Below are 11,021 nucleotides of genomic sequence, written 5' to 3'. Positions count from 1 at the left end.
AGAAAAACCATATTCCATTTTAGTATTTAATCTTATAGCATATTTAATGAATCAAGCTTTTGCAATAAAAATACTTCATACAAAAGTAATATGTTTCATTAGGATAAAGGAAACATACATTCTTATCTTGAATCCCATTATTTCACATGATTTATACCACAGATAATTTCAATGAATGAGATTCCTGACATCCGAATATTTGCCTACATGCTTGTAGGAAGTTTCTGTAGTCTTTTCTTGCTAGGAATTCCAGTTCTTCGGAAATCTTCCCTTTCTTTCAGGTATTCCATTTTACATTCTTCATAAAATGCTGGATCATTATAGCTACAAGGAAAACATGAAAATATTTTAAAAGCGAAAGACTTCTACAAGCAGTCAATGTAAACTAATATTCAGGCATGTAATCTCTGGACAAGTGTATGATTCACAAAGACATGTAGTGGGGGAGAAGCAAAATGAAACTGAGTTGAGTCTGGGACCTCAGAAGCAAAGAAATACCATGATCTATAGTAATTTAATCCATGATACAAACTACGCATTCTCAGGTTTAAGAACAAGGGCAATCCAGGGAAATATCAGCAAAAGCAGGTTAAGGAAGGTTAAGGAAGAAAAGGTTCAGAAGCACAGAAATGCATGAGAAACTGGAAATCATTATTAGAGAAATTAGCAAAACATTAAAGAAGAGATGGGCAGAGGGGGGTGAAGTATAAGAAAGGCCCATTTGTTGGGTTTGGCTATAAGAACAGTAATTTCACAAATCAGATCATAGTATATTCAAGAATGAAAGGTGAAAAAAGTATACGACTCTAACCATTAATTTTCAAGATGTCACTAAAGAGAAGAGTGATTATATTCATGTTGTGGAATGTCACTAATTAACGAAGGACAGCATTTACTTAAAGAGGAAATAGACACTTACAGAAGTGATGCTGAACCTTTTAGAGACTGACTGTCCAAACTGAAACCTAAACCCACTTATCGCAAAGTGCCAAAATGCAATTAAACCCAAACAGTGTAGTTTTAGTTTAGAAAAAACAATTCATATATTAACATCTTTTGTCTTAAAAGAAAAACAAGTAACATAGGTGCTATAGGTTTGCCACCACTATCTGAGGGTATTCTAGAACCTAATGTCTAGTAAAATTTTCTTTTGTTTTTAGCAAATTTCCATTTGTTTTTAGCAAATATCATAACTTTTGTTGCTTCACTGATTTTTCTCTTCCAAACCAAAAGCAGCAGCTTGCCCTGGCTTCCCTGGCCCTCATCAAGATATACTAGAACGTTTTGTTTCCTCATATGGTTAGTCAAATGATTAATGTTCAGATAAAAATATAAAAACATAGATGTTACAAATACTTTTTTTTCAAAAAAAGACTGAGTACCTACTTTGTGCTAGGAACCATGATAAAAATGTTAATATAGCATAATATAACACAATCACTCCAGGTAGAATTATCCTGTCTCACAGTGAGAAACTACCCTGTCCCACTGGTAGCTTAAATGCCTCTGAGCCAAGTGCCCCCTCTGTAGTCTGTGCTCCTGCCAACTCTGCTCTAGAGCTGCCCTATTTGCCAGGAAGGACAATGTGTCAAACAGAAAAACTAACATTATGACTGAATCAGAAGTGAAAAATCCTTCATCAACATAAAATTTAAATAAACTGATTATTCAATAAACACCTAGAAATGGAAGAAAGTTTTACTGTAGAATAAACTCATTCCTACAATAAACTGCTTAGATATCCTTCCTGGTCCATAGATAAGAACTGCTGTTAATAACTTGTGGAAAAACACTGTTACCTCTAAATGGAGACGTGTTTACGTAATCTCAGAAGTCCTTTCCAATTTCAGCATTTAAAAACATGTACATTTTTAAAATATAACATCCTTTGTTATTATACATAAGCAACTCAGAACATTATTTAGTCCACTAAATATATATGACATATGGCTCACAGGCTAGAGGAACGTATATGAAGAAAAGCAGAGCTTGTCAAAGATTTTAGTTCTCAACCTAATATATTTATTAAAATATTCTGCAACATTATTTGTCAGTAACATGGATAATAAAATGTAAGGAGATAAAAAGCACTTGCATTCAAAGAACTTTGCACATTTCCCTTAATAATTTGAGGAACATCTGCCAGAGTGAAGTGTCACAGTATGCTTTCTGATCTACACGACAGACTGGTGGACCCTCTTGGAGGCGTGCTGGGTGGATCACAGAGGTGTGGCCTTCGGCTCTACCTCTGGTCCCTCACTCCTTCTCTTGCACTCTTTCCCTGCCATTTGGCCGACAGGACCCAAGCATTTTTGCTCTGCCACACCGCCCCATCAGGCTGTTTCTGCCTTGGAGCAAACCAACTAAAACCTGCATGTCTTAAAAGCCTCAGCCAAACCAAACCTCTCCTCTGCATTATAGATACTGGTTATTTTGTCTAGCATTGGGAAAGCTGACTAAGGCAGAAAATGTTCCGAGAATTGAGGCCATTCTTTTTTTTTTTAATTATTTTGTGTGTGTGTGTGTGTGTGTGTGGCCAGCTCAGCCCAACAGGGGGCGGGGCTGGCTGGCATGTGGTGCTGGGGGATTGAACTGCGGTCCCTGTACTTTGCTAAGCTTGTTCTAAGTAGGTGCTTTAGACCACTGAGCCATCTGACCAGCCCGAATTGAGGCCATTCTATGACTATGCTTGACCAAGTGATTTAAAAGCCTTCGGAACTGCTTTACAGCACTTTGGAAAGGTTTGAAATAAAGGCAAAAGAAGCCCGAGAATTCTATAAAGGGAGCACAAATGCTGATAGGAATACAGACAGAAAAGGCCAGGTTCAGGTTTCAGCTGGGAATAAGAACTCCACTGGTAATTGGACTAGAGTTTATGTGTGCTACACTCTGGCCAAAAAAAGGTCTACAATGTACCCATACCTTGAGAATGCAAATGACTGAAATTAAGGATAATTAATCTGGTAGAATAAATTTCAAGATAGCCTAGCATTCAGCATTTGGCATGTGTACTGCTGCCTGCTTCTAGCCAGATATATAGTACTAATTGGGCAAAAGGCAAAGCAGGAAAATTTGAAAGGTTTAAATGTTGGCCAGAAGAAACCATGTGTAAAGTATAAACCTAAAGAGATACAGCTGCCTAAGAGATCAGTACCATTAATAAGGATCCAAACACTGTACAGAGACAAGAAAGACGCCTTGATGGCATCTCAGGAATCAGCAAGAACCAATCCTTAAAGGAGACGAGGCTCTGAGCCTCCTGCTAAAGAAGGGTCACCTAGGAAAATGCTTCTCCACGATTCAGTTCACTGCTCAGACATCCAAGCATGTATGAGCCTGCGGTTGCAGCCAGTCTACTTCTGGAGCTGGCAGCAGACTTTCACATCATTGACATAATGTTGGTTTTTTTGGCATATAAAATGCAGAGAGTTATGAGGTCAGAAAGGTTTCCACATTTTAAATGAAGGCCTGGAAGTCTAGGCCCTAAGAAGGTCATGTATGAAGCAGTGGGAATGAATTCAGAGCTGCAATGGAGAGCCCAGGATGTTGAGAGGCCAAGGATGTGAAGCATCTGCCAAAGAAAGCCACAGGCTATGAGTGGAGCCAGTCCAAGCGACAAGCCGTGTGAGCTGCAGCCAGCCAGGCCATAGGTGTAGGGATGCCCAAGCCCACTGGAACTCACATCTTGCAACTGTGTTCCCTGGACGCTGGATTTGGAGCTGCAAATATTAATGTTTACCCTGCTGTATTTTGTCTTACTCTTTTTCTATGTTGGTCTTATTCTTTTCTACACTCCCCCCTTCTTCCCTTGGAAAGGAAATGTGTATATCCTGTGCCACTGTACCCTGGGATCATGTAATTTGCTTTTAATTTCCACAGACTTTTACAGCTAAGTTTGCTTTGGATCTCAGAAGAGACTTTAACCTGAATTTCTGAAACAGACATAAACTACTAAACTTTGGGGAATGACTTAAATTTTTGGCTGTACACAGAATGGTTGTGTTTATACTAAGTTAGGTCAAAGTATAAACTTGCTGTTGTCTTTAATGAGAGATTAAATATGTATGGTTTGGGATATGAAATGGAGGAGTGGGACAAGGTGGTTAGAGTAATGTCCACCTGAATGACTTGGGAATGCACTTGAGCACAATTCTAGGTCTGTCTGAGAGGCCATGGAGATGTGACCTTGGGGCCCATGTCTAGTCCCTGATCCCTCACTCCCTCCTCTCTGGCTCTTTCCTTGCTCTATTTTCTGGCCACTACAAACTAAGCATCTCTGCCCTGCTATACCTTTCCACCATGATATTTCTGTTTTGAAACTAGCCAACCACAGCCGCTTAAAGTGTGGGCCATATTAAACTGCTCTTCCTTTTGGTTGTGGGTGTGAGGTACTTCGTCCAGCAGAGCAAAGCTGTGAAGTCAGTGTGAGGCTATTAATACAGAGCCATCATGAAACATTACTGAACATGATATTAAAATATTTTAAAAATTTAACTTCAAAAATCTAAATTTACTTTTGTATCTCATGTAATTTATTGTAACTTGCAAATAATGCAACAAATTGAAAGAGTGAAAAAGATTTGAGAGTCTAATTCAGTTTCTTTCCATTAGAAAAAATGAAAATCAGAATACAATGTATTCTATAAATCAGTTCATTTCCAAAAACAGTTAAATCATGAAAAAAAACTATGTTTTTGTTTGCTGACTTCATAGTTTTATTCAGATACACTGCTGACAAACATGGATTTATGAAAAAAATCCTTTCATTAAATATGTTGGGTTCTTTTATAATAATCTTTAACATAGTGAAAATTTGAACTTAGACAATGAGAAATTTGGTTGGAGAAGGTATTAAATATATAATGTGTAATGTGTTAAATAACTTCTATTAAAATACACACACACACACACACACACACACACACACACACACAAATAACTACTTACTAAGCAGTTAAGCATTCTTTCAATGCAGAATTTTCTTTCCGACACTTTACTACCATTAGGATTCCAGAGTCTTTGCAACATTTGGTAAAATCTGAAACAAATTTGAGGAAAAAAAAAAAACTGATGAATACATCAGTATCGTTTTCAGTAGCCCTAAAACATTCATTTAACATCTGTTGCCTACGATGTGCAGACACATAGTACATGCTCAATAGAAGATATGTACCCAAGTAAAAGAATGAGTAAAATTCACTTTGTAAAAATACGATCTGACAGAAAAAAAGAAGGTACTTTTGAAACAAAGGATAGGAGCGTTAGGAAGCTTCCTGGAAACATTATAAAGATCAACTAGCACATCTAATAAGAAAAGAGTAATTCTAGGGAAAATATATAAGAAACGTCAGAGGAGAGGTGTTTCCAGACCCTGATACTCAGTTTTCAGCCTTAGTGTATCTAAGCAATACATGACAGAGATAAAGGAGCCAGCTGACATTGTCAAAACGCCTCCTTTCTTTCAGGTAAGACTATAATGATACCTTAGTATCTAGTAAAAGAACTCTATTTTGTTTCTTGAGTCAGCTCTGATGCCCCACAGATTTCAAGTGGTTTTCTGTTAAATTTCTGCATTAGCAGCTTACCCTTTAAATTGCACTGGCCTCTTTGGTATCTGCCTTTTCAGGACCAGCAACCCAGAAATGCCTGGAACCATATTCTACTCATAGCTGAGCCACTTGCTGTCTTGGGTTTGCTTCTGGTCTGATTCAGTCCTAACATCTTTCCACGGGACAAGGTTCTCTGCTCTTTACTTTTTGCAACTATCCTCCTGAACTATCCTGGTCCTATTCTGACCACTGGCTACTCTAGTTCCAGGTTTTGCCAACCTCTAATCTGCTCTAAGATAACCAGCCATTTCAATTTCAAATCTTAAACCAGGACATTATCTTCCTACAGAAGCTGTAGGCACAAGTATTTCCTCAGTATCATTTTAAAAAATTTTATTTTAAAGGAAAACAAAAAACCCAAAATTCCAAAACAAAATGATAGGACAGTAACAGTGATCAACACATTATGTACTGTTATTTTCAAATAAGTTACTCAGAGGACAAGATGTCAGCATGTAATTGTACAGAAAATATTAGCACAAACTTATCCCTTTCGACAACCTGAAGAAATCAACAGCATACCTATCTTAACTATCTTTTATATAAACATATATTTTTTCCCTTCCTTTTTCTCATTCCCCTAAACCAGTTTCTTTTTTCTTTTGAAGTTTCTTCCCATTTTACAATATTGTACATTTTGGGTCACATTTTCTCTTTCAGCTTCTCACACTAGGGAGATGGGATATTTACACCTTTGTATCTGGCTTATATTACTTAGTACCGTTTCAAGTTGCATCCATTTACCTATTTTATAACTGCCTTTAATCAAAATTCTTAAAATTTCCCTTTCCTTACCTTCCAGTCACAGAGAAATACAAATTATTTATAATTATAGTACGCAGGTAAATTCAGGAATTTTCATAAAGCTACATAACTATGATGTATAACAAAAAATATTTTTAAACAATAAGCAACCAAAAGTACAAAGATTTCTTAAATGTGTAAAAAATCCTTAGAGGGACTTTGCCAGGACAAGAGACCCTGTAACACAATGTTTATATCCACCAAAACATCAAGGCTAGTCCTAAAAAGCCAAATAGGAAAAACAGGAACACAAGGACAAAAGATACATGAAAGTGTTTTAATTCAAGTAAACTAGCTGAAAACTACTTTAAGAAAATCACCACATTCAATAGTGATGAACAATGAACTCAAGTCTCCCACAGCACCTTCAACTCATTACACCTACACCAAGCCAGTTCACTCAAAAAATGTCTAAAATGATCACTGGCGTCCCAGAATTTGCCTACTGAAAATGTGCTGTTGACCAAAATCCAGCCCTTTTCTGGGAAACAAAAACATGAAGGTGACTAACAAGTTCGCTTTCCAAATATTTTACTGATTTGAGAAATTCATAACAAAAGGCTTATACATTATATTAAGTTGTGTTTTCCCTATTATGAAATAAAGTATCTTTGGTAGGAAACTGATGGAAGACAGCATTTTTATGTTCTTACCACACTAAAGGCACAGTCTACGCATTTTCACATTTCAAGAGTAATGGTGGCTGGTCTGAAGCCTTAGGTTTTGTCACTTGTTTAGCAACAAATTTTAATAAGGATATTTTTTTCATTCTACAGTAGCATATATTCGTGACTTACTAATACTGCCCACCATTTTATAAAATTGTACTCTCAAACAAATTTTACAATAAGTTGCTTCCATTTTTCATCTTTATAGTAAATGTTAAGTCTGTATATCTGATCCAATAGCTTAATTTTAATTACCATTATTATGACATTAAAATTTTATGCTATTAAATAAAAGAAATATTTAAGTATTATGTAATTACTATCAACACTGGGCGTAACAATATGAAGAGATTGTTATTATTCTAATGCTGTACACGCAGGGCCACAGAGATAGCTCAGTGGCATAAGCACCTGCCTGCAAGCACAAGGTCCTGACTTTGATCCCTGGTACAAAAAAAAAAGTACACTCAAAACATTTTTTCTTTAAAATATCAGTACTATAAACCTGCATAGTTTTTAACACTTCATTTCTCTAAGGAAGTTTTTTGTTGTTGTTGTTGTTTTGGTACAGGGGTGCAAACTCAGGACCTTGCGCTTGCCAGGCAAGAGCTTATGCCGCTGAGCTATCTCCCTAACCCATTAAAAGAAACAATTTCATATCATATAATTAAGTATTGGAGATAATGTAAGTTATAATAACATTTGTATCAAGAACATCTCAGTTAAACAGAAACTTTAAGTAAACGGACAAAATAACCATCCATATTGTAACGAAGTACAAGCAGTCTATATAATGTAGTTTACTATGATATAAAATAATTTTTTGAGATTTTCCACATAAATCAGTAACAGAAATAATGTATTGAAATTATTTCTTAGCTTATTAAATTTACAGAATTTTTAAGTATATTTTAAAATTTAATAATTCCTACAAATAAGCTTCCTTAATTAAAGTTAGGGTTAAGCCCTTATGGAGCAGTTTCTTGTAAGGAATTAGAAATACCAGGGAGGGGAAAAAAAAAAAGAAACATTAGACATTTGAACTTTCATGTTTTTCACTCTACTGAGCCCCACACAGCACACTTTTCAAACACTGTTATCTAATTAGATTTAAAGCACTCACATAGATGACAATTTAGAAGATGTGAAATTAAAATAAATATCATTATTTCATATCTTTTATTTGAATCACTTTTATCTCCATTAATTTATGATTTTAAAATTAATTTTTTCACCACTATCTTTAGATACAGGACTTGTTTATAACTTTCCAATAGTTTTATTTCTTTAACTGGTGCTTACAAAGTACCTATTTTCCCCACATTACACAAAGCATATATATTTAGATACTAATATCATGAGACTAGGGTGAATTTGCTTCCTCTGTGAGCACAAAAGGAGAAAGTTTATATAGCTGAGTTTAAGTTGGTTGCCTAAGCATGTACCAAATGGATACTGGAAGGCAAATGAGCTGTGTGTTACCTTAACTGCTCATTCCTGTTTGTCTGGACTCCTCCTTGGTGTACTATACAGGCAAGAGCCCGCTGGCTGCCTCTAGTGTTAAACTGACTCCTCTGTCATTCATCCTCCTTGGCCTTCAGGTCTGAGGAACAAAGTAGCAGGACTAGGTCCCCACTAGTGCTGCCTGGGTGGGGAAAGTGTAGAGGAGTGCACTGGTCCCCCATGGGTGGTGCCTGGGAAAGGGACTGAGGACTGCGGCATGGGCTGGTCTGCCAACACAATATAATGTGTAATTTTAACATACAAGCAATATGCAGTATTTCAATCATGCATCATCTTACTAGTTTTCACTTTTAAATCAAAAGCTTTAGAGTAAATGACAATTGTTTAGGAAGTCCGGCTATTAAAAAAAAAACAAAACAAACAAAAAAAAAAAAAACAGAACCATAGGAGCTGGGTGTGGTGGTGCACACCTGTAATCCTAGCACTCCGAAGGCTGAGGCAGGAGGATTGCTGTGAGTTAGAAGCCAAAAAGTGAGTACAAAGCCAGCCTGAACTGCATAGTGAAACCCTGACTAAAATAAAATAAAATGAAAAACATACTGAAATAAATTTAAAAACCAGTAAATTCATACATTTCAATTTTACATATGGAAATCTTAAGCAAAAGATTCTTTACATAAAACATAATAACAATAAAAGTGATGTGCTTTTTTTGAGATGCACTTTAATGTACAAAAACTTTAATAATTTATTGAATTATAAGAGGGATTTTTAAAATACAGAACTAAAAATGATGCAATTTAGGGAGGGTCTAGATGCTAACTTTTACTAATACCACCCTTCAAAACAAACTTACCTGTAACTTTAAATTTTTCATGTAAATGACAGTGTAAAACAGTTTTCTAAAGGAAACCTATCTTTCATGTTGAAGACATCTACAGCCAGCAAGCTAATGTCAAGTCCCTAAAGAGGATGCCTAAGTGCAGTGCTGCATGCAGTAATCCTGGTCCTTTCTCGAAACAGCGAAGTAAAAAGTACCTGAAGACAACAGGGCACCCTTAGCTCTTTTATTTATTTATTTATTTATTTATTTATTTATTTATTTATTTACTTGTACCAGGGATTGAATTCAGGACCTTGTGCTTGCCAGGCAAGCACTTAAGCCACTGAACTATCTCCCCAGCCCATTTTGTGTTTCGTTTTATTTATTTTCACTCTTAGCTTTCAGCTCACCAGCTTCACCTACAGTCATGAAGATCTGAACTAAGGCAGAGACAACGAAGACAATATGTTATCCTTCCCTTTCCAATGACTGTTAGGCTGTAGGAAACCAAGGCCATAAAGCATATTATTTTGTATAGCTAACAAGATAAACAAAGTTTCTCATCACTTTCAGGAAAAAGATTTTGCAGTCTTGAATTTACATACATGAGTTTTTAAAATTCAGTAACAAAATGTAGCTCTCTTGCAACCTCTTGTAGTCCTTTAGAATAAGTCAAACATTATAAACAATTCCAATCTGGATTTAAAAAAGAAGTTCAATTAAGTTGAAAAGAGACTATCAAAGAATTGTTCCCAGCAAACATCCTAAACAAAAGAAAGAATTCTATGGATTATTTTTCAAAGGATTTATAAAACTAGTATTTCAAATGAAAAACTATGTAGAATAAAGAAAGCACTTTTTATAAGTAACATATATTGAAATAGTGGCTTCTTCATTGTGCTCACATCTTTAAGAATATTTTCAGTTTCCAAAGGCAAATCCCTGTAAATAGAAAACTACCAAATCATGTTGTTACCTTACTCTACAAGGAAAAATTAATCTGTAAATATTACATTTTTTCTTTAATTTCCAACATACAGGGAAAAAGAAAATCACTTACATTCCTGTCTTCACAGTACAACAATAAAAGGCTATTATTCACTGTATTGTTTAATTATGTACAAGGTACAGTTCAATAAGTTATTGTTATATATGCATTAACTGATTCAATAAATTAAAATAAGCTTTTTATATATTCCCTTACTACTCATTGAGAGGCTCATAAAGTATTCATGCATTCGTTAAGCATTTTCAAAGTATTTATGCTTGGCATTGTGGTTGGTAGTTTCTTACTCTGTGAAAGTTGAGAAAATTTCCTCACATACACAGTAATTAAAAAGTACTAAAACAGTTGAGCTGCATACACACTCTAGAGGAGATGGCAGGTGGGATGCCGTGGTGGGATGCCGTGGAAACACGGAATGGGCGCTCCCAAAATTCAGGAGGGACTTCATATGTGAGGTACTTTTAAGCTGCTATCTATCTTATGTGGGCTAAAGAGGAGGACATACAATATTGCAGACCAAGGAACACAGGAGAATGTCTAGCATTTAATAAGCAGGCATATTATTTAGAGTGGCGACAACACTTGTTATTAAGGGGTGTGTGTGTGCATGTGTGTGGGTGTGAAAGAGAGAAAGAAAGAGAAAGAGA

General features: G+C 35.8%; 2 protein-coding genes across 5 annotated transcripts in view; one reads left to right on the top strand and one right to left on the bottom strand.

The window, feature by feature from the left end:
* Azi2 (5-azacytidine induced 2) overlaps positions 1-11,021 on the top strand; it is a 47,886-nt gene that overhangs the window by 27,376 nt on the left and 9,489 nt on the right. The gene's annotated exons all lie outside the window — the stretch shown is intronic.
* Cmc1 (C-X9-C motif containing 1) overlaps positions 188-11,021 on the bottom strand; it is a 78,223-nt gene continuing 67,389 nt past the window's right edge. The window contains exons 3-4 of the mRNA XM_023718517.1: positions 4,948-5,038; positions 188-324 (exon numbers count right to left, since the gene is read on the bottom strand). Of these exons, the coding sequence (XP_023574285.1) occupies positions 204-324; positions 4,948-5,038 (212 nt within the window). The 3' untranslated portion in view covers positions 188-203. The remainder of the gene's footprint in view (positions 325-4,947; positions 5,039-11,021) is intronic.

Source organism: Octodon degus, unplaced genomic scaffold, assembly GCF_000260255.1.
Source record: "Octodon degus isolate 3935 unplaced genomic scaffold, OctDeg1.0 scaffold00059, whole genome shotgun sequence".
In the NCBI taxonomy this organism is placed as follows: Eukaryota; Metazoa; Chordata; class Mammalia; order Rodentia; family Octodontidae; genus Octodon; species Octodon degus.
Note: the sequence above shows the minus strand (reverse complement) of the source record. Positions and strands in the feature narration are given on the sequence as shown.